This window comes from Ursus arctos, unplaced genomic scaffold (assembly GCF_023065955.2).
Source record: "Ursus arctos isolate Adak ecotype North America unplaced genomic scaffold, UrsArc2.0 scaffold_29, whole genome shotgun sequence".
Classification (NCBI taxonomy): domain Eukaryota; kingdom Metazoa; phylum Chordata; class Mammalia; order Carnivora; family Ursidae; genus Ursus; species Ursus arctos.
In genome coordinates, this window is record NW_026622974.1 from 18,489,000 (window position 1) to 18,513,554 (window position 24,555).

At 36.8% G+C, this 24,555-nt stretch overlaps 1 protein-coding gene across 2 annotated transcripts in view; it reads right to left on the bottom strand.

Annotated features, from left to right (window-relative positions):
- KHDRBS2 (KH RNA binding domain containing, signal transduction associated 2) overlaps positions 1-24,301 on the bottom strand; it is a 540,418-nt gene extending 516,117 nt beyond the window's left edge. Inside the window, exon 1 of one of the 2 annotated variants that reach the window (XM_044387131.3) lies at positions 23,936-24,301. In XM_044387131.3, coding sequence (XP_044243066.1) covers positions 23,936-24,026 — 91 coding nt within the window. In that variant the 5' untranslated portion in view covers positions 24,027-24,301. The remainder of the gene's footprint in view (positions 1-23,935) is intronic. The other variant, XM_057303916.1, reaches the window with a different exon arrangement.
- Positions 24,302-24,555: the final 254 nt, after the last annotated feature.

Here is a 24,555-nt window from a genome sequence, read left to right on the forward strand (position 1 = left end):
TCTGAGATTCTCTCCCCCTGCCCCCCCACCACCGCTTGTGCACAGGTTCTCTCTCTCAAACAAATAAATAAAATCTTTAAAATCATATATTGTCCATCTGGTCCACAGGTGATAGGCTAAAAATATATTAAATTTTGGAATTTATTCATTTTAATCCAATAAACATTAATTCTAAGCTCATGACCACTATCTTATATTTAGGAGCACTAAAGAGCCCATGAATTGGATGATATTCTGAAAATATTTATATAACAATGAGATTTCTCTCTATCCCAAGTCCCCATAAATAGTTACTGAAAGGCATGGGCACATAGTAGTTTTCTTCATTGAAGCTTTGATATATTTATTTAAAAACTGAAAAAAATTAAACTTCTCTACATTTATTTTGTTTATTCTATCAAGCAATGGCAGGAGGCATACTCAGTATTTAGATATAAATATATGGATAGCTCTGGAAATACAGTCGTCTTTTTGAAAATACATCAGAAATGAGGACTCAGGATTCCACTGTGCATTTCCATCACTTCCAACAGTTACATCTTTCTAGTTTTGCTATAACCAGGTAAATTAACTTCCAGTGAAATTACATTAAAACACATCTATTAGCCATACTATCTGAGGTTCTGTTACTGTGCTAATCTAACACTACCAGCAAAATCAAGGATTTCATATTAATTTACATATTTAAACAATAAAAGTAGAAATAAAAACTAAATTCTTGAAATACAGCTTTTAACAAAATTTACTGAAATTCATGAAACCTCAATTGGAATCTAACCCAATACACTATGTGAAATTCTGAAATTCTAATTTCAGGGGGATTGAAGAGTTTATTTTTAGCCAGGATTGTCTTATCACCTGGTGTATTAAAATCTAGCACAGTGCTTGCATCATAGTTATACTCAATAAATATCTGCTAAGTTAAATTATTCGAATACATTTAATATACAAAAATACCTATAAGTATATGCACACCCCTATTAAAATGAACAATCCTTAGTAGAAAAATAAGACACAAATATGTAAAATATATACTTAGAATTTCTCTAGAGAGAAAATGTTCTCTAAAATCCAATATACATAAAACTGGTCCCTTAGTGAGCTTTACCTGTGTCACGCTGACATTCCATCATGCCTACCTTTAAAACTTGCAGGCAAGCAAACAAAAAGCAAGAGATCAAAGTTTGACTGTGAGTATGAACATTAAAATTATATGAAACAAACCTGATATTCTTACACTGTCATTCACTGTATTTGCCAAGAAAATTCAAAGAAAGAGCTCATTAGTAACTTAGAATTTTGTTTTTGCATTTTCTACATCAATTGTAGTAAGTATATTTTGTTCAACCTAATTTATTTTATTTTATTCTATTTTTTAAGATTTTATTTTTATTTATTTGACAGAGAGAGAGACAGCCAGAGAGAGAGGGAACACAAGCAGGGGGAGTGGGGAGGAAGAAGCAGGCTCCCAGCAGAGGAGCCTGATGCGGGGCTTGATCCCAGGACCCCGTTAAGCAGACGCTTAATGACTGAGCCACCCAGACGCCCCTGTTTTAAAAAGCACATTCAGTGGTATGAAATTTCCATAGTAAAACTATCGCATTTACTTTCTAGAGCAATTTCATAAATTATTTTTATAAATGTATAATTCAGCATAAGATATGGAATGTTTTTCATGCTTAAAGACCCAGCTTCTTTTTTAGGTATTCCGAGGATGCAGCAGGATCCTCAGTTGTAATATCAACTCATTTTTTTCCATTACACAAATTATCAACTACATTATTTTTAAATATTTTTAAATAAGAGTTGCTGCATATTGTCTCAACCAAATATTATCCACATATGATTCAGGTCCACTGCAATGAAAACAACACATTATTTTTGCTTAACAGAGTGATAATATCTTAATTCCATCTGGAATAATTAGTATCAGTTGTTTTCATATTCTACCATTTTAAAATATTCCTCCATCACTAAAACCACTGCAAATATACACATATTTTTCTCAACTACACTCTATAACACAAAAATTTGAGAATCTCTTTACAAGCTATGTAACATTTCTTTTACTTACGAAACAGGACATCTTTAAATAATGACATCTATCTACTAGGTTCTCTTAATTACTGCTTCATATTCAATCATTTACAAAAATGTGCACCAAGCCTTAGGTTTAAAGGACCTCTCGATTCATTGTTTTTATATCTGTGCCTACAGAGTAATATTTACAATTAATTCCTGCACTTAGTCAAGTTGTTCACAATTGTGCAAGTCAGAAATTGCTTTAATTTTGGAGATAAAATCTGAGCCCTCAGGATGAAAACATCACTGTCCTATTACCAAATAAAAGAACCAAGGGAAGCTTTTTTTTTTCAAAAAGTACAGTCAGATACACACATACAGCTACATATATAATGCAGTCAAAAACCTCAACAATGTATTATTTCTCATTTAAAGGAAATCTCTTGGTTTTGGATGAGGTCATGACCTCAGGGTCCTAGGATCTAGCCCAGTGTCAGGCTCCGCGCTCAGTGGAGAGACTACTTCAGGATTCTCTCTCCCCCTCTGCCCTTCTCCCTGCTCATGCTGTCTCTCTCTCTCCAATAAATAAATAAGTCTTTTAAAAAATAAATAAATAAAGTAAATCTGACTTAATATGACAACTTCATTGGGTATCCAGCCAAAGAAATGAAAAGATATTAAAAACATATACTCTTTATAATCACCTAAAATCAGGTAGTAAAAAAATAAGTGTATACAAGAAGAGATTGAGTCATACTGCTTGTTGAAAAAATATTAGCTGGAAACTTTACTATGTTTCCTTTATGTCCCATATTTTAATGCCAGCTTTAAAAATAATAATTAACAGTGTTTCAGGGACCTGCTCTCTTGGTAGGGACACATCATACCAAAAATGCTCATTACTCATTCCCATCATCAAATACTCTAAGATCCAAAGAAATATATCCGTATTTCTTTTGAGTATGCCCTCTAATAGTGTTGTTATATTCATTTCAGAAGAAAGACAGTTTATTTGTTCACGCAGTGATTCTCACATTTAACTTGTTGGCTTTTTGAAGCTGCCCTTAAGGTTCTGACACTACAAAAGATCACAGGTTAGCTGTTCTCTTTTCCTTTACCGTAGTCTTCATCCTTTCATATGCCTACAGATCTTTTTGCAAGAACCCACACAGAACTGTTCACAGTTTCAAATTATCTTATCCTCATTGTGAAATATGATAGTGGATTGGCTTTGCAATTACTGAGATAATTATGGTAGAACTTTATAACCACATAATTCCAACTTCACCGATTGGTCACCTTGCCTTTTCCTCTTTTTTTTTTTTTTTAATCTACATTTTCAGTTCATTATTTCCTTTATCATCCAATTTACTGAGCCTATCCTTTTCCTATTCCTTATTAGAAAAACTGAATCTCTAAGTTGAAAAGGAGCTCAAAGATTAAGTGGCATGCAAGGTTGTACTGTCTTTCCAGAAATTCCACAAATACAATTTCTCGTGACAAAGAACTGAAATAGCAAGTGGTTCAGGTCCCTACTCCTACCCATTAATCGGACCAACAATTTCAACTACCTAATGTGAAAATAAACTCTAAACACAATAGATCCAGTGGAGTAATAACAGGAAGTTTGTACTCTGGCTAGTATCAGTAAAAAGGAGGATATTTTTTAATGAGCTGGGGTTCACAGACTACTAGAGAACTAGTAAGCTGAAAGTTTTACTGGAAACACTGTTAAGTAAACTAAGAAAGACAACAGGTGTCCCTGAAAGTATTTGTGGGACAATATATACTAAAAAACATTATTTAGACAGAAAATGTACTTAATTGATCTTGCCCATACAATAAGCCATCAAAATGATACGAGGCAAGGATAAAACAAACCACTAAAAAAGCTGTCTCCTGCATGCCACCCTAGCTAAACAAGCAGCTGTCTCCTCCCAGCTACAGGCCAATTTACACTTCCACCTTGATGGGCACAAATACCAGAGCTACTGTACCGTGTGTGTGCTTGTGGGGTGCACGTGTGTGTATGTATCCCTCCCCTAATGCCATCTGTGCGTGTACAGACATGTGTTTCTGTGTTTGTATTTTTTTGGAGACATATCATTAGCAGCTAAATTAAATAGACTCCTCTAGATTTAACGCATAAAAAAGAATCCAAAAGTATGGGATTTTTTTCTAATAAGAAAGTTAATTGAGGAGGGATTGAGAAAATGAATTAGCTAAATGTTATATTTTCAATTACACTTAGTTTAACCAACCTGAAAGTCTATAAATATTACAATAGTCAAACGAGAGACCTTGTGACTGTTTCATAAAAATTCTTTTCTTATTTTCTTTCTCAATTAGGAGTATCTTCTATTCACCCGTTCACTGCAGGCTTTCGGCTCCCAGCAGCAAATGGAAAGGCAAAGCGTGGCAATGGGCCTTTTGAAACCAAAAGAAAAGACTGTCACTCCCAAACTAGCAGCTATTTCTCTTTTGAATACAAACATACCATTTGAAGTAATTCATTTAGCTTTTTCTAAAGGCACCTTGTGTAACCTTGCAAGTGGTGATTTGTAATGTGGCAGGCTGTTATCAGGCAGCTACAATATTTTGCCTCAGTTCAATAAAGAGCAGCATTATTCTAAAGTTCATTCATATAGAAACATTTCAGAGGAGGTACTTTCCAAACCTCGTTCATGTTTATCAATTTGTTGTTTGCGGGGGCAGGAGGAGGGTGGGTAGACAAACCATCTTCCTCCTTATTTAGTTGACTCTTTTCTAACTCACAAGGGATTCTTGCATGTTTTGTCTGTCTTATACAGATAAAAAATGGATTAAATAACAATCCATTGCATTATAGCATCCGAGGCATTGCAGTGTCTGTGCTTGCCCAATTTCCCTCATCCTTTCAACTTCAAGGCACACCTGCAGAACTTCCAACAGCCAGCGCCTATACATTCCTGCCTAAGCGCTGGCGCTGGCTGTCAAGAGCTTGCTTTTTGCCTCCAAGTGACAAGCATGACGTGTCAGGAAATTAATGCTCCCTAGGAGCTACTGTCAACGAATAGCTAATAGGATTTGGTGTGAATACTCTAGTTCCCTCATCCCTCAGCATGGGTATGTTTTACACTGGCTCCCAAAATTTCCTGGTGTGATTAAGCATCAGTTGCCTCAACTAGCAATTTGCTTTAAAAAAAAAAAATTGTTTTTTGGCTGCCTTTCTTTCATGTATAACTTCCCCATTTCTTGAAATCATCTCCAAAATAAATTACTTGGACTCCAATATTTTTTTCAAGGTCTATTTCTGGAGAAAATTTTAAGACATTATGCACACAACTATTGGTAAATAAGTTTGAACTTCACTTCACCCAAAAAGGAATACAGGGCAAATCTGAAATACATATTTATCCTAGCATACCATCAACACTGAAGATGTCAAAGAGAATAGGACAAAGTAGTAACTGTGTTCTTTGTCTTTTTATTTCCATTTCTTAGGATTAGGAGGGTTTAAAAAAGAAACATTTTAAATAATGGTGTATATTATACAGGCATTTTAACTTAGATATAATTATAATTAGACTCACCAGCATTCAAACAAAGAAAAATGCTAACTCTTTGGAGACTAATATATTAAAGTTGCTCTGACATTTTAATTCATTTCAGTGCTGACAATTATCTAGTAAAAGTAAGTTCCTACATTCAGATCCTCATCTCAGGGTCTGCTTTTATGGGAACCCAAACTTAAACATCATTAGAGATTGCTATTATCCTCAGACCAGTTCTATTTTCCCTTAGTCCAGGTTATTTTAGCTGCAATTGGAGCTATCTTAAATAATTATCAGAAAACTGCATATCTTGGAAAAATTCTGGGGTTTCTCAAGGAACCAAGGTCAGATGAGCCCCTTGAATTTCTCAGAAAGGAAATTCGGGAACTTATCTCTCATATCAGCCTCACTCTGTACACCTGTTTTGCGCTGTCTAAAGATTAGACCTCCAATTCCAGAGTTTACATTTCCTCTGTACTGGGAACCAGTCCAAACTGGTTGGCTTCTTCCCAGCTTTAATGCCAATTTCTCACCAGAAAGAATTAGGTAGCCACTCATCCATTTGGTTGCAGCCAGGTGAACAAGGGTCTAAGAACACAGAGCTCAAAGAAAGGGATCGTTTTAAGAGAACAGAGGTCAAAACAAACTTAGAGAAGATTCCAAAACATCAATATAATATTAGTTATTAGGGACTAAAAGCAAAATGTGTCTAAGAAAGTTGTACTTACTTTTTCATTTCTAATTGGGACTGGTCCAAATGAGCTACTAATGCTAAACACTGGATGCATCAGAGACTTCATTCTTTCCTATTCACCCAACATGAATCTTAAACTGACTAATGTTGTAAAAGTTTGATACATATATAAAAAGACAGTTTATTTCACAGATTTAAAAATCTCTATGGGGGCGCCTGGGTGGCACAGTCGTTAAGCGTCTGCCTTCGGCTCAGGGCGTGATCCCGGTGCTCTGGGATCGAGCCCCACATCAGGCTCCTCTGCTAAGAGCCTGCTTCTTCCTCTCCCGCTCCCCCTGCTTGTGTTCCCTCTCTCGCTGGCTGTCTCTCTCTGTCAAATAAATAAATAAAAATCTTTAAAAAAAATAAATAAAAGAAATATAAATAAATAAATAAATAAATAAATAAATATATATATATCTCTATGGACTACTCTTAATATAAATCATACATTCTAACATATTGTTCAGATAAATTTCAAAAGCCATTTTTCTTTATGGTAATATAAGGAATGAAATTTCACCATGAAATTTTTAAAATATAAAATAAAATGAATATTCATAAGTCATCTAATCAAAACCTCCATTTCCAAGGACATATCAATATATATCTTTTGAGGAAAACAAAACAGTTATTTTATCCTTTTCTCATAACTTTCTATAGGAGGTTCTAAATACCCCCATGGGAACACATTTCAGTACTTCACTATGCTATATCACTTGATGGGATCTAAATCCATTTTTATTCCTGTCCAAATGCAAACAGAAATTGCCCACTGCATCCCTAAACCCCACAACATGATCATTTTCCTTCAGGGAGTTGCCTTCCTGCCTGTATAAACACACTCCCCCAAGAATTACTTTGTCAGATGCCAGCACTGATATAGTCTGTCAGTCTGGATCATTGTTAAATCTTCCTTTTGGTTATTAGTGTTGACATGATGAGTACCTACGTGTTTACAAAATGATAGTGGTTTGGTACCTATGCTTTAGGGATTAACGTAAAATCACCAGTCACTTACGCCCTTGGGCAATTTCAAAAACTTTATGTCGCATTTCAGGGTGATAGCAATGCTGGCAGTTAATATGCCATTGAAGATCAAGAGATAATAAATGGGCTATCACTTTGGATGTAGATGTAGGTCTCCACTGTTCATGTACAGGTGTATTTTTTTCACCCAGAATAAGGTTGTCAATCCTGTACAATATATTGTTTCAGTAAAATATGCTCTTTTCTTGAAAAAATAGAAAAAGCATATAACCTGTTATCTAAAATTATATGGTCTTTTTAAATGAAATGTTTAATGTGTACACTATTCCCTATTTTGTGATACTAGAACCTACTTTGCAACTCAGGACAGTGCAAGTGCTCAAATTTTAATGGCTATCACTACTGCTCATAAACAGCAAATACCTTCCATCTTCATTGGCAGAATGCTATACTTGTCAGATTCAGTAAACACCAACGCCTCTAAGATGGCTGGCTAGTCTTCACCTCAATTATAATAAGAAAAGTGTATTCATATTTTCTTCAAGAATTATGTTCTAAATTCCGAGGGAAAGGCAAAAATTTCATATAGTTACATATCATTTTATAGCACAGTATAAACACATGGCATGCGTAATAATTCTAAGGCAGTCATTTCTTTTTGTATTGGAATAGACACATGGTGGGTCAATATTGTAAGGCAGTTCACATACGTGAACACTATGATCTTTATTTTTCTATATTTCATGCATTTAAGCACTATATAGTCATCCTACCTATTTACACTCCATATTCAAACACTTAAACACAACGATGAGCAAAGGAAAAGCTTTCCAGCAAACAATACTAAAACAACTGGGTATCCAAATCTTAAAAAAAAAAAAAAAGAAAAAAAAAGAAAGCACTTTGACCCTATCTTGACACCAATAGAAAAATTACTTCTACTTATACTTAAAGGTTAAAACCAAAAAGCTTCCAGAAGAAAATATTAGAAGATCTTTGGGACCTTGAGAAAGGCAAAGATTTCTTTGAGGGGACACAAACAACACTAAGCATAAAGAAAAAAATGATAAATAATAAATCAGACTTCAGGAAAAATTAATAACTTCTGCCTTGCAAAAGACACTTAAGAAAATTAAAAGCTAAGCCACACATTGGGAGAAAATATTTGCAGCACATACATTTAACAAAGGATGCAAATCCAGAACATACAAATAATTCCCACAACAATAAAAAAATCAAAAATCCAAATAAATTTTGTCAACATTCTAACCAATCGTTTCAAATAAGAGAATACATACAAATGGCCAAAAAGTACATGGAAACATGCTCAGCATCATTAATCATCAAGGAAATGCAAACGAAAACAACAGTTAAGTTAGCACTTGAAACCACTAGAATAACTGTTGTTAAGAAGCCTGGGAACTTCAAATGTTGGTAAGGAAGTGGAACCACCAGAGTTTTCATACATCACTGATGGAAGGTGAAATAGTTCAATCATTTTAGAACACTATTTGGCAATACCATATAATATAAGTCTAACTACACATATATATTCTAAGACCCTGCAATCCCACTTCAAGTAAAGAGAACATATGTTCACAAAAAAAATTGCACAGGAACGTTCGTAGCAGCTTATTCATAATACAGTAACACTGAAAACAGCCCAAATGTCCAACCACAAGAGATTGAATAAAAGCAAATTGTGACATATCTATACAATGGAACACTACTCGGCAAGAAAAAATATATAATTATTGATAAGTGCAAAAACATGGATGACTTTCAAAAATACAATGAACTTAAGAAGGAAGTGTATGTAGTTTAGTATTCCATTTATATAAAGTCAAAGAAGAGTCAAAGTAATCTAAAAGAGTAGAAAACAGGATAGTGGTTGGCAAAGGAAATGAAGACTAATGGGAAGGGGGAGGTAAGGAAAGTCTCTGGGCTGATGGAAATGTTCTCCATCAAAAGTCATCAAATTGTATACCTAAAAAATGTATTTCACTGTTCATAAAATTTGTCTCAATTTTTTTTTTAAAGTAAGCAAACCAGGAAAAGTGGAGTAAAGAAAAGAATCTTCATTGATTTCTGCCATTGGATAAATACTGCACATACCCTTGCATAGGATTCATGAGATGATTGGTTGGTCTATGATATAGTCTGCAAGAGCCCGCCTATTTGATAGATGAGGACATACAGGTTCAAAGAGATTTAGAAATTTGCTCACAGTCACAAAGCAACCAAGTAGTAGATCTGGGACCCAAACACTAGTATTCTGACTTCACTAGATGTGTTCTTTCTACTATAACAGTGGCTCTTACACGTTTTACCACATTCCAGATTAAGAAATACCATATAAATACACACACATAATAAATGTTTCAAAAGGAATGTTTAACCTTAAAATTTATAATTAAAATTTTGTATAAGCACGTTTTCTTTCAGGTCCAACAGAATCCATATTTCCTCCAGTCCTGAAACAAACCCATGTATCTTTTCATACTATAATGTCACTGAGTGTGGAGAAATGCTCATAGTACAAGCTTTAAGGACAAGTAGATTTGGCACCCATCTCACGCTCACAGTGCATCATAGCTTCACTGATTAGAACAAAAGTGGTAAATTCCTATATTGATGGTAGAATCACAAATTCAAGGGGGAAAGTATATCAAGAAAGTGGCAATGGTCAACGAAGTTGTATATGCCAACAAGTCAATAAGAGCTGTCAAAGGAAAAAATAGGTGCATGCAATGGCTTTGGGATAAGGAAAGACTCAAGTTCAAAGACAGTCTGAGAAAAAGAGTAAGGATTAATTTGACAATTTTATGATAGGAGATGTAGTTTTATATAAGGATGTTCCACGTAACACTAAGAAAGGAAGCAAGGTGGAGGCAGAGGGAATGGAAAACAGAGATGGAGCAGTCTAGGAATTACATCGTAATTTAAACTGAGCCAAAGAAACAATAGGGCTTGGCTGTCATTGTCTTGTTAGTTTAGAACTATCAGTGTCTTTATTTTACACATGAGGAAAAGAGGCATAGAGAGGTGAAAGTAACTCACGCAAAATAATACAGATCTTTAATTACAAGAATAAAATTTGAACCTAGGGAGTCTAGTTCCAGCATCTATGCTGTTAACCACTACACTTAAATGCCTCTATCCCCCATATATGTTAAACCTTACAAAATTGCTGTTTTTAGGTTAAAATAATTAAACATTTTATATTCCTTATAGTTCAACAAATTACTCCTTGCTCTCCTCCTCTATGAAGTCAAAGTTCCTCAGAGAGTTTTCCAACCTCATTCTCTCATAGTCTTACTATTCACTCCTCAAGCTGAAGAAATTTGAGATTTTCTCCATCACCTCTCTCAACTTGTTCTTTTTTGCCAAATCCATTAGAAGAAATGTATATAGTAGCAATGTCCACAATAGCCAAAACATGGTAAGAGCCCAGAGGTCCATCGACAGACGAATGGATAAAAAAGATTTGGGGGCGCCTGGGTGGCTCAGTCGTTAAGCGTCTGCCTTCGGCTCAGGGCGTGATCGTGGTGCTCTGGGATCGAGCTCCACATCAGGCTCTTCCGCTAGGAGGCTGCTTCTTCCTCTCCCACTCCCCCTGCTTGTGTTCCCTCTCTCGCTGGCTGTCTCTCTCTGTCAAATAAATAAATAAAATCTTAAAAAAAAAAAAAAAAGATTTGGTGTGTGTGTATGTGTGTGTGTGTGTATATATATAACAATGGTGTATATATATGGTGTGTGTATATATATATGTATATATATGGTGTATATATATATGGTATATATGTGGTATGTATATGTGATATACATATCACATATATACACACGTGTGTGTGTGTATATATATATATATATATATATACACATATATATAATGGAATATTATTCAGCCATCAAAAAGAATGAAATCTTGCCATTTGCAATGACATGAATGGAACTACAGTATATTAATGCTAAGTGAAATAGGTCAGTCAGTAAAAGACAAATACCATATGATATCACTCATATGTGGAGTTTAAGAAACAAAACTGATGAACATAGGGGAAAGGAAGGAAAAATAAAATAAGATAAAAACAGAGGGGGAAGCAAACCATAAGAGACTCTTAACAATAGGGAACAAGCTGAGGGTTGCTGGAGGGGAGAGAGGTGGGGGGATGGGGTAACTGGGTGATGGGCATTAAGGAGGGCACATGATGTTATCAGCACTGGGTGTTATATGCACCTGATGAATGACTAAATTCTAGTCCTGAAACTAATAATACACGATATATTAACTAACTTGAGTTTAAATTTTAAAAAAGAAATGTTTAATCTTTGTTTTAATTGGCCCATCTGCAGCACTTGAAAATATCAACCAAATCCTTCATCATCCCAATACTCTATTTACCTGACACTGAACTTACTTATCTTTCCTACCTATATTCTAGGAAACTCCCTTTAGTCAACTTTGCAGACTATTTTTCTCTTATCTCTTCTTACATGCTGACATTCCTCAGAGTTTTATCCTAAGTCTCCTTCCTGTTGTACTCCATATGCTCTCCCCCTAGGTGAGCTCTTCTACTCCCAAGGTCAATTATCACCTATATGCTAATGAAACCATTACGGGTAGCACAGATCTTTCTCTGAACCCAACTCCTTAAGTGCATTTTCATGTATATGTATGTATATCCACCTGAACTCAGCATTAAACTCTTTTTAATTCCTATTTTAGTAACTGATACCACATTTAAACCATTACCCAACTGATACCACCATTACAAAGGAGCAACCCAGACAACAGCCTTGACCATCCTTTATTTTTCATCCCCTCTATCCAATCTGAATCTTTATATTTTACCTGCTAAATTTCTATTAGTTATGTCCACTTCTTCACATCTGTACTCACGTTATCTGAATTCAGGTCATCATAACTTTTCTCCTGGATTGTGGCTTTAGCTATCCGGTGGCCTGCCCATGTTGATTCCATTCTCCAATACCGCAGCCACTTTAGGCTTTAAATTAAACTCTGCTATCACACCCGCCCTTTTTAAAACCTTTAAATGATTTACCATTACTTTTGGCATAAATCCAAACTTCTTAACACAGTAGTTTATAAGATATGTGTACTAAGCTTCTACCATTCTCTTTAGACCCACTTTTCTTGATGCTTTCTCTTTTACTGTATTTTCCAAACATACTTAATCTTTTGGATCTCTGGACCCAAGTCCAAAGTTGGGGGGGGGGGGGAATTCCCTCCCACATTAGCACAAGCAATTCTGACACTATAGCCAGAGATAATATCAGATTCCACAGGTTAGGGATTCAATCCTACAAGACTGTCACCTCCCCACTTCAGACACCAATTGCAGGCGCAGGTTGTTACCTGTAGATTCCAGTCATCCCTTCCTTGGCCTTCAGATGCCAGTTGCAAATCTGGGTTGCTACCTGCACTTCTCACAGACTAGCTATAACCAGAAGTTCTCATAGTCTCCTCAAGTTTGATTAATTTGCCAGAGTAGCTCACAGAACCCACAAAAACATCTTAGTTATTAGATTGCCAGCTTATTATAAAGGATATAACGTAGGAACAGCCAGATGGAAGAGATGCATAGGGCAAGGTATGGGGGAAAAGGGGCAGAGCTTCCATGATCCCCCTGAGCTCAGTGCTCTCCCCAAATTTCCATGAGTTCACTAACCAGGAAGCTCTCTGACCCAGTCCTTTAGGGTTTTTATGGAGGCTTCATTACATGCTTAAATCACTCGCCACTGGCAATTGATTCCACTCCGCCTTTTTCCTTTCTGGAAGGTCAGTGGGGGTGGTACTGAAAGTTATAACCCACTAATCACAGGTTGGTTCTTCTGAAAACCAGCCCCCACCCTTTTAGGCGGGTTTGAAAACGCACTTCATTAACATAATAAAAGACAACTTTTATGGCTGTACTCAGGAAATTCCAAAAGTTTTAGGAGCTCTGTGCCAGAAACACCAGAGAAGACCAAATATGTACTTTTTATTATAAATCACAACGTCACACTTAACCTATTCCTATTCAAATAAATGTTCTCTTTCTTTTCAGGCTTTGGAAATGTTGTTTGCTGTAGCCATGTACTTCTAGATCCTTCTTCACTGAATCCTGGCTATATGCTACTTATTTGTTAGACCTCAACTAACATGCCCCTTCCTACTGAGACTGCCATGACTTCAGTAGACTCCTTCAAGTGCCCTACCGAGCACTCCTAAAGCATCAGCTATTTATTTTATCACTGCATTTTGCAGATGCTATGGAAATTATTTATTTAATTGCCTGTAACTCTTTTATTATTATTATTTATTCATGAGAGACAGAGAGAAAGAGAAAGGCAGAGGCAGAGGGAGAAGCAGGCTCCCCGCTGAGCAGGGAGCCCTATGTGGGACTCGATCCCAGGACCCTAGGATAACCACCTGAGCCAAAGGCAAACACTTAACCAAGTGAGCCACCCAGGTGCCTTTATTTAATTAACTATAACTCTTGTTCCTTCCTCAATTCAAGTGTAAGTCTCAGATGGTAAAAAAGAGCACAGATAATAAAAAAAGGAGTGAACCAAGTCTGTACTGCTTTACCTATGTCCAGTATATGCTTACCACACACACACACACACACACACACACACTCTACTTATTTTACTCAAAGAGAAACCATTTGGCTTACTGCAACTCATTCCAAACACTTATCACTTCCATCTAATTCCATTAAGTGGCTTTTAATTATCATAACGGTTTATTCTACTAGATTTTCCTTATGTGGATATAATTTCTAATCTTTCACTAATTTCAGAATACTAGCTTAATGCACAGCCATCTATCATCCCAAAGTCCATTCCAAAACAATATCGTATAATAAAACGCCATCTGCCTCAGCATACCAAATGTTCTTTCATCTTCACACAATTCCTTAAAGCCCTCCTCTTCCACCAGATCTTGGATGGATAAAAAGGCAGCTTCTAGTTGTTTTGTTTTTTTGTTTTTTGTTTTTTTTCCTTCCAGAAAGAAAAACTTAGACTATCTGGAGACATGGATGGTATTTAATTCAATTTAACACTCACTTAAATTTCCCACTTAAATAATATTTACAAGCCTAAAAGCATATAAGAAATGCATTCTATTATGTAGTCATCCATCTACTGTTTGCATTTATAGTGTTGTTTTATGTAATGAGTATATTGCTGCATGTAAATCAAATTTCTGATCGATCAAATTCCTTAAATTTCCTGGAGAAAATTATTTTAAAGCAAACAATAAATTCTATAGTAACAGGTATTTAACTCCTCTAAAACTTATTCAAACCATGTTCTTGGTATTCTCTTAAACAAGTAATACTCTTCAATATTGTTTAATGCTTCAATGTTTGATGGTTGCTTTTTGACAGTCTTTTATATTATAACTGAACATTTATATAACCTCTTACTTCTTAAAAAAAACAAATTGAGTATGCTACCCTCTAATCTGCCTCTTTATCTCTCCCCATAACATAGGCACAGTATTACCTGTCTTTGGGATATAATGCAAGAACCTGAGCCAGGGTGTAAGTTCAATAAAACAAGCTATTACTTTAGTCATCCCTCTATTCTCGAATTAACAAATTTCTTCTCCCTCAGCCCCTTCACTGAGTTTCTGTCACAGAGGCTCCCTCTTCTGAGTTGTAGCCAGGGCCCATCATTTTCTTACATACAATTCTATAAACCTGCTAAAAATATCTACACTCTAGAGAAAACACATTCATTCTGCTTTTCTATTAGAAGAGTAAAATCTAATCTTTAATATTTTAAAGGAAATAGGCATCAATTGTGCCATTTTGATAACAGTGTAATAATACCAACCAATCTGTTTCAAAGTTATTAAATCCTAAAACCTCGGAACCTATAGATAACATTTTAATCAAGGCATGTTGCTGAGTTATCTGTTTCTGACCACATGTGAAATTTGCCCACTTCCAGATTTTAAACAAAACCAATACCACCTCAAGACACCAAGAAAGGAACTATAGCTGTTCTTCTTCCCTAGAAGAATTCGGCAAATGTAAGCAGTTCTCTAAAAAACACGGAAAGAAAAATGCCTCAGCAAATCACACAAAGTTCTCCAGTCACTTTTTGGATTCGAAAAGGAAAAAAAAAAAAAAAAAAGTGGATAATGTTCTCCTGTGTCTTGCCGCCTCATCACCAAACTCCCTCAGAAATCATTGTCAATATAAGACATTCAGAAAATTTACGCTATCTCAATAATCTTTAAACCAATTCTGTACTTAGGAAAATTTCCCCATTTATAAATTTACTAACCTTCTATATTTTATACTTACCTAACAATATTGTGAAATAATTCATCCAATACTTGCATTCAGGAACCCATTTCATAAGTAAATAGCAACAGCCATGCTGATCTCCTAGGCATACTTTGCATATTAATATCTGCCCTTCCTTCAAAGTCTGCCTAAAATGTGTCTCTTTCCCAAGAGGCAGTACAGTGCAATGGTTACACGTGGTCTCTGGGCAAGACAGCCTGGGGTTCAGATTTACAATTGATTTGCTGTGTGACTTGAGATAAACTGACTTCCCTAATTCTTCATTTTTCTCATTTGTAAAACCAGGATGATAGTAATAACTAACACAAAGGTTTGGTAGATGGATTAATTTGCATTACCATGCAAAACATCTAGTACAGTGTCTGACAAAGGGGTAATCTTCCAATAAATGTTGACAGCAATGACAATGATGAAGAATCTATGATAACCATAACCAACAAGAGTCATGAATCCCCACGATGTCATTGGTCTGTAAAACCTAGCAGATATTCCCATGTGCTGCTATTTGTATCTTATGTATATGCTGAATCTCCCACAGATTATTTAAAAACCAATAAACTAAACCTCTAATACCTCTTTAAATACCAACAGCATGTATTGCAGACAAATGGTACCAACGCACATTGATGTGTGATTATAGAGTTAAAGGTGGTAGAATCCTAATCCAATGGGATTCATCCCCCAAACTGTAAACTATAAGGGTATCTATAGTAAATGGCCTAAAAAGTTGTCATTCTGGTGTTCTCAAATGTTTATTACCTCTCTCCATTGCAAAATCTTTTTGGAAGTAGTGTTCAAGAGACAAAGGTAAGCAATGGAGGATATGCTACAAATGACTTGTTTCCCAAAATAGTTGGTATGATTGAGCAACAGGATGCTTGGCTATGACTTCTCAAGTTTTTAACAAATAAAACATGCAATCATGTTTATTAAAAAAATATACAATATTGAGAAAAGGAAGAAGTCATACAGCATAGGTATTTGCTAACAATTTGGGAAATCAGTTATCAACCAGTACACTATTATTTTTAATAACTCTATTTTCATATCACACTTATTGAAATTAACCATTTTTGTGAGAAAAATGATCATATCTCAATCTCCGAATATATTAAATCTTTCACTGTTTACAGCTTTAAAAAATAAACTGGTGTCAGAATATAATTCCAATTAAAACATGTTTCTTATATAATCAGACAAAAAAAGGAGATCAAATCAGGTGTTCAAATAAGGGCATAAGAAAAGTGGGCAATACCATAGTTATTTCCAAAGGTTTCTAAAAACTATCTCTAAAACTTCTTTCCCTTCTACAGCTGCTATGGGAACAAAGAGCTTCAATCTAGATTGTACACTTAAACAGAAACTAAGAATAATGATCAGACCACACTTCGTTCTCAGTTCATATACCCTGTCACAAAGTCTTTTTGAAATAAGATAAAGAAAAATATTGCACCCATTATCCGGATGGGCTTATCCCGGTCATGCTCATTTGCATATATTTAGTTAATGAAATATGAATGTACAACACCTAACACGCATTTACAAGAAAATTTCATTTTTTCAAAAGATTCATTTATTTATTTTAGAGAGAGAGTCAGAAAGAGAGAGAGAGAGCACGCGTGTGAGAGCCCGAGGAGGAGGGGGAAGGAACACAGGGAGAGTCTTAAGCAGACTCTGCACTGAGCACAGAGCCCCCTTGGGGCTTGATCACATGATCCTGAGATCACAATCTAAGCCGAAACCAAGAGTCGAATGCACTTAACTGCGCCACCCACGTGCCCCTCACAAGAAAATTTTATGAAGAAATAAATTAAAATACATAAATGAGTAGGGACTGAATATTATATATGAAACAAACTTCTATGTTTGTGAAAGTGAGCCCATGTATATGCTTCTTTATTCATGTAAACCTTTTCTAGGCTTTTCCTCCATTATAACCTCACATGCTGCACATAGGCACATTCCTCCACAGCTGTGCAAGAATTATTAACTTTGGGGGCGCCTGGGTGGCACAGCGATTAAGCGTCTGCCTTCAGCTCAGGGCGTGATCCTGACGTTATGGGATCGAGCCCCACATCAGGCTCTTCCGCTATGAGCCTGCTTCTTCCTCTCCCACTCCCCCTGCTTGTGTTCCCTCTCTCGCTGGCTGTCTCTGTCTCTGTCGAATGAATAAATAAAATCTTTAAAAAAAAAAAAAAAAGAATTATTAACTTTGCTTTTTGTTATTTTTTTCCAATACTACCTACAGGAACCAGGGATGGAGGCTACTTGATAACGCCTAATTTGCAGATATAACTGTAACCCACCAGGACCCCGGAATGGAGCCTACGTGTCCAAAACAGCACACAATCTCAAAACTTTTGAGCCTCTCCTTGTGAAGATGTTTCAAGCCCACCCAGTTCCTGTTCTAACCCACACATACCTTGCTAGACCCATAGTCCCTAGAGTCAACAACGACAAGGCAGATTTCGGACCAACCCCCTGCCTTCTTGTTGGGCTGCTCTTCTGAGAATAAACTTTCTCTGCTTCAAACCTGGTGACTTAGAGATTGGCTTACTGTGCATCAGACACACAAATCTGACTTCCGGGTTCAGTAACAAAAGGGGGAAAAAGGAAAATGGCTGGCTAGGTACCACAAGACCCAGGAATGAGATGGGAGTAGTTTCCTTAGTTTTTCTTGTGCCTCAGATGCATCAAAGTGCATACTAGAAAGGCTGGCAAACCAGAAAAGTCAACAGAAGCAGACAAAAAGAAAAAAAAAAAAAAGCCTCAACAGAGGCCTGCTAGCCAGACTAGAAAAAGAGCAACCTAGCATGATAGAAAACTTTCAAACATCCTTCTCCAGCCAAATAATACAGAAAGAAAGAAGAAAAACAAAATAGAACAGTGTCTCATGCTCACCTTTGTCAAGAAAGGTTAAGCAGAGAAGCCTAGACTTCCAACCTCACCCAACTGTAAAGAGATATGTTTTCCCCTCTGGCTGGAATCAGAAAAGACTAGATAAAGAATAGGGACTTCACTTCCACCCACAGTAAGGATGTGTCCTGCAGTGTAGGTTATGGGGAAATCCTGGACTTCCCCTTTATGAACAGCAATAAGGTGCCCTTCTCCCTCCAAGCCAGGGTGGTGTCAGAGGTCTCACTCTACTGGAATTTTCATCATGCTCCAGCAGCAGTGAGGCCTCCCTTCTTCTACTGGTGTCCCTGGGGCTGCATGTAGGAAGCAGTAACATGGTGTGCCTCCCCCTCCTGGCCAGAATGATATCGATGGATGCCTAGTGGGGAACCCGGACCTTCACCTCCACCTGCAGGTGTCTCTCCCGATGTTGGCATGGTATTAGAGGAGGCCTGCCAAAAAGAGAATATTATTAAAAAGTGTGACGTGGTCAAAAACTTTGACTTTGAGTGACTCACTCTGGCAGCATTGCTGAGGAAGGGAGAAGACAGATAAAGGGTGGTGAGGATAAGAAACACAGAAGAGTAAAACCAGTAGTATTGTAGTGCCTGGAAGCCAAGGAGAAAGCCAAGAAATTGGAACAAGACCAACAGTTGAAACTGCAGCCAAGAGACCTGATGAGAGGTCAGAAAGATTTTATTGGATTTGGCAATTAGGAGATGATTCTTTCTCCAGGTCACTGGTTTTAGGACAATGATGAGGACAAAAGCCAGAATGAAGAGTTTTGAAGAGGTCAACTGAGAAAGTGAGGCAGCTAGTAAAGAGTAATATTATTGGAAACTTGAAGGAAACAAGGGAGTATCGAGAGAGATTATTTTGGTTACTTTTGGTGAGTGAAAAAAATATTTTAATGTTTTAAGTTATTCAGATTGGATCAATTACAGGCTGCTACAATAAAAGAGCGAAGAGGAAGACGGAAAGTGGAGATACTAAAGAAGGGACAGAACTACGGAACGAGCCTGGAAGACGTGATGAGCATTGGGGTCAAGGAAGGATACTGGTGTACAAGTCAGCCTAGAGCAGAAAAGAAACATTTCATCTTCTGGGAATGAAGGACAGTAAGGAGGATTATGGAGGAATTTAGGTGATGGGAGGTTGAATAACGTCAGAAGAGATATATCCATTTCCTACTAAAACAGAAGATGAAATCAGCTGCCAAGAGTGAAGGACATGTGGGTTTATGAGGAGACCTGAGGAGGTTGGAATGACCCTCGAAAGACACGGGACAAGGGCTAATCAAGCTCAGGTAAAACACTGAAAGGGACCATTGGGAACAGAAGGGACACAGTATTTAAAAACCCTGATTGGAATAATTTTTCATAAGATAACATTTCATAATTTGCTCTATAAGTTCAAATTTCACTCAGCAATGATCCAAAGAGTAAAGGCAGTGCTTATTTTCTGAAAAGCCAAGCTTCAAGTTGAGGTCAAGTCCACAATGCCATTAAAATGTTAAAGAAAATCTTAAAAGCATCATCTTATATTTGTGTGATTTCTGTTTATGTTACATTTGTATAAAAATCTATTTATGTTTGTATAAAATACTGCTTATATTATCACAACAGAATTTTTTTTAACCTTCAAATAACCATGGGTGGTAGATACAACTTTTCCTGTTTTACAGCTGAAAAAACGGAGAATCAGAGAGGAGATAAATGACATATCCCATATTTCACAGTACACAGAAGTGTCAACACTCTGTCCCAAGTGTCTTGTTTGCTAAAGCAGAGTTTTTCCACTGTTTCATAAATGTGTCTTAATTGAAAATCAAAAATATCTTGAAATTATTTTTTTGGCCAATTGTTATTTTTTATTTAAAAAACCAGATTATCCCAAATGCATGAGGAGGAAAAAAAGGGGTTACATTAATCAAAAGGAAAGTCACATGTATGCTATTTTTTATCAGAAGCTATTTGGACATTATACCAATACCTTTCCTTAATTTAAGAACTCTTTATGTTTTGTGGAGAATATTTTGGGGAATACAACCTAATTAAATAATGATTCTTACTGAGAATCTACATGTAGTTAAATCACTGCAAGTCAGCATTTGTGATAAATATTATTCCCTGTTTCTCTCATAGTTTTAAAAGTTCATCTATCTCAGCAAACATGTAGGCCAATCCTAGACGGAAGGCCACGCTTTTCACCCAAATTTTAAAATAGCACCTAATGTTTTTAAAATAACATTTTAACTGTTGGGACATTTGGCAATATTTGACTTCCCCATTTGATCAGTCAATCTAAAAAATGATGAATCTACCAATACTCGTGAAGAAGTCAGGTTAGGAAATCTGGCAGACTAGAGAACTTTGTAATTCTAATTAAGTCTGGGACTACAAAGAAACCTATACATCATCTAGTTCAATTCCTTAATTTCAGAGACAACAGGGCCTGGGGGAAGAGAAGTTTATCAACATTCTGTTTAGGCAAAAGCAGCATTAAAATCCAGGTATCTGGATTCACAGTTTAGTGCACTTCCCAGAAGTAGCATAGATATAAATAACCTCATCTAATTTCATCTGGCAAGCAAATTCGGAGGCTGAGTGGAACTTTAAGGATCATGCTGAGTTTGCCGTTTTATCATGTTCAAAAGCACCTTCCATAACAAATGGATAATTAAACAATATTATAATCACAGGAGGAAAATCATTTTAATTAATCAAACATATTATAAGTACTCTTCAAACCATATTATTCAAGATCTTTTCTAAGTAACAATCAAATATACAAAATGTATGGGTTCTTCCATTAGCTTTCGCAGAATCATACCTACCAAAAACACATAGCAGAAACAAGTGAAAGAAAACAAACTACAATCAACAAACTAGTACTTTTAACCCTGTGGCCTTACGAAGTAGTTGCAATGGAGCACTGATTTGCATTTATCGCCGATCAAAAATGCAAAATAAATCACTGTGAAAGCTCATTGGTTTACATCACTGACCTTATATATATATATTAGCTTCCAGAAAATCATTCTGAAGAACTGAATCATCTGGATCATTTTTATTGCTCACTCAGTCTTGAGACTGTCTGCACAGTACTGACTGAAATGTACTTCAGTGTGCACCTTCTCTCCAAATGAATATCTATGTCAGGTTTATTTATAGCCACTGCCTTCAATCAGTGCATTTCCAGGTGAGAGAAATAAAATCATCTCAACATATTCTCCTATAGAGATCTAAAACAAAACCTGGAAATCTTGGCAAATGGCCTTTGAAAAAACAATGAAAGATCTATAATGTAAAATGTACAATAAGATTAATAGAGATTCCAAAGGACACTCACTTTATACTCTTTAATTAGTACACATAAAGAACTTCAGGTACAAATAAAGAATTAATGTAAACCTTATGCATCTTTTTTTGCATATCTTTTTATATAGTCTAAGATTATAATTATCACCTCCTCCATTCTCTTTTCCTCATTATTATTTCTCTGAAATTTGAACATCTCTCTTTGTTTCTTACTTAGATGTTTTTCTATTTAGGAGCTTTTTCCTCCTATTTTTTTACAAAAGCAGGACATGCTTCCCCCTACTGGGAAAAAATTAAATTACAAGGTACATTCAAACATGTTCCTAAGTATCAAGAAATCAAGTTCCTGGGAACGATGGAATGTTAAGGAACCAAGGGCACAGCCTTTTCTGACCGTTTCACCAGCCACAGAAATGCTTATGCACTCTACTAAGAGTTCCTCATATGCATTTCTTCAGTTTTGAAACGTACACCAACTCCACTAGCTTCTCATCAATGACCGATGAATTAATCATTGAGCCTGCTGTCCCAAAGAGAACTCCAATTAGCAGGTCAGAGAAAATGATCAATGCGTAACTTTTTTTTTTTCATTTCAAAGATGTGATCAGTGTAATAAAGACAATTCTGGAAAATATATTGAAATAAATAATTTCAGAAAGCTTAATTGCGTTTTAAATCATTTTGAACAATCTTAAGCATTTATTAACTCATTAATTTTCAATATTTCTATTATTTTATGCAATTATCTTTATTTTCAATAAAGTAGAGGGAGTGTTTCATTTTTAAATTGACTTTACTTTTCAACTTAATTTCTATTATTTTCATTCAGTAACCAAGAAAGTAGTAAGCATAATTGCTTTTTACCATTCCAAATCCTCTGGAAAGCCAACTTGTTCCTTGAAAAGCAGTTTAGCTGTTTCACACGTTCAAGATTTTGATTATAAATCTTTAATTCTTTAGTATGCAAAAACAAAAATAATACCTTGCACTTCATTGTAAATACTCTATTAATAAAAAAATTAAACAAACCAAGTGGTTATTTGAATCTTACATGGAGGATTACAGTTTTTCCTTCCATGTACAATTACATCTCAAAAAAGAAAACACTTCTTTTAATGCGGAAGGGCCAAGGAGAGGAAGTTGTCACTTTTAGTTTTGCTATAGGTAAGTCCATAACAACCTAAGCTACAAAACTGCATTGTAGTCAATTTGATGATGAAGCAATTCATTATTAATGAAGGATTCATAAAAGAAAAAAATCTGGAGTTGTGTTTAGAAAGGCATGTGTAAATTACTACAGATATTGTATCTTTAACAGATAGATGGCATTATTTCAAGAGGAATGTAGTAACTGGGCTAACATTTCTGTCATACAGAAGTTTGTGTGTGTGTTTAAACCATCTTTCAATGCAACGCAAAAGACAAGATATATATGTTCTTCTGGGAATGAAATCACCTTTAACATTACAGGTACACAAAAGAAAATGCACACTTGGTAAAACAGTTGATCAATTGTGGAGTGTTCCCAGGAGCCAGTATCTCTCAGAGTACCCAATCATCACACTTCAAATAAATTGATAAGCACTTTAGCCTTTGCCACATTCACAAACATTGACGAACATGCATAGTTTTAATCTAGGTTCATTCTAAGACTTTTCATAGGAAAGGCTGTAATTAGATAAAGGGTATCAAAATCACTTTCCAAATGCAGCAAAAAAAAAAAAAATGCTGATTTGTAGCTAAGAAGCTCTTAGAACACTACATTGATCACCATTTACTTCCAAACTGATTTCCCTTTCCTCTGCAAAGTGAAAATATCCCTGCTGACCGCGCTACACTTTATGGTTTCTCCATCAATGATCCTAACAGGTCACATCACTACTGCCATTACATCTCGTAGCTTTGGTCTTCCCCAAATTAAGACGTAGAGAAGGAGCACTGCTGCCCGCCCCAAGAACGGGCTCTGTCCGCCCGAGCTCTGAAGCGAGCATCTTCAGGGGGACAGTTTCTGCGAAGGAGACAGGCGTCCCTCCCCAACTTCACTCCCTTAACCAAGCCGCGGGTGAGACGGGCGGCCAGTGGTTTGTGCCCATTTGTGGGGGCAAGTCCTACCTTCCGCCAAAAGGCGCGATGCATGCACAAAAGATGGATCCAGGCTATCTTTCTCTGCCATCAGCTCAGGCAAATATTTCTCCTCTTCCATAGCGCGGACTTCGGACCGTCCCCGGGCGAAGCGCAAGGTTCCGCTCGCTCGGACGCAGGGTCGCCGGGCAGCGCCTTACTCCTGCGCTGCTCCGCCTCCGCCGCGGCCACTGGATCTCCGCGCGTCCTCACTGGCCCATGCACCGAGCGGCTGCGACTCTCGCCGTCGGGCTGCGCGGCCCCGCGCCCACACCTGCCGGTCCCTTCCGTCGTCCCTCTCTCGCGCCGAGCCCCGGCTCACACCAGCGGCCTTAACTGGAGAGGCGGGAACAGGGCGCGTCCCACCTCCGTCAACCATTCATTGGTGGTGGCGCCACGAGAGGCCGGGCCCCCGCGAAGGCTGCGGGCCCTCATTGGGCCGCGCCGCACGTCGGATCACCTGACTGGCAGGAGGCAGCTGCAGAGGGGAGGGGAGCGCAAAAGGTGCAAACGCTTTCTTCTTGCAGCCCGAGCTTTCCCTGGTTATTAGGCATGCCCAGTTGTGTGGAGCACTCTGTCTTCGGCTGAGGTGCAAAGAAAGGAGAGAGCGG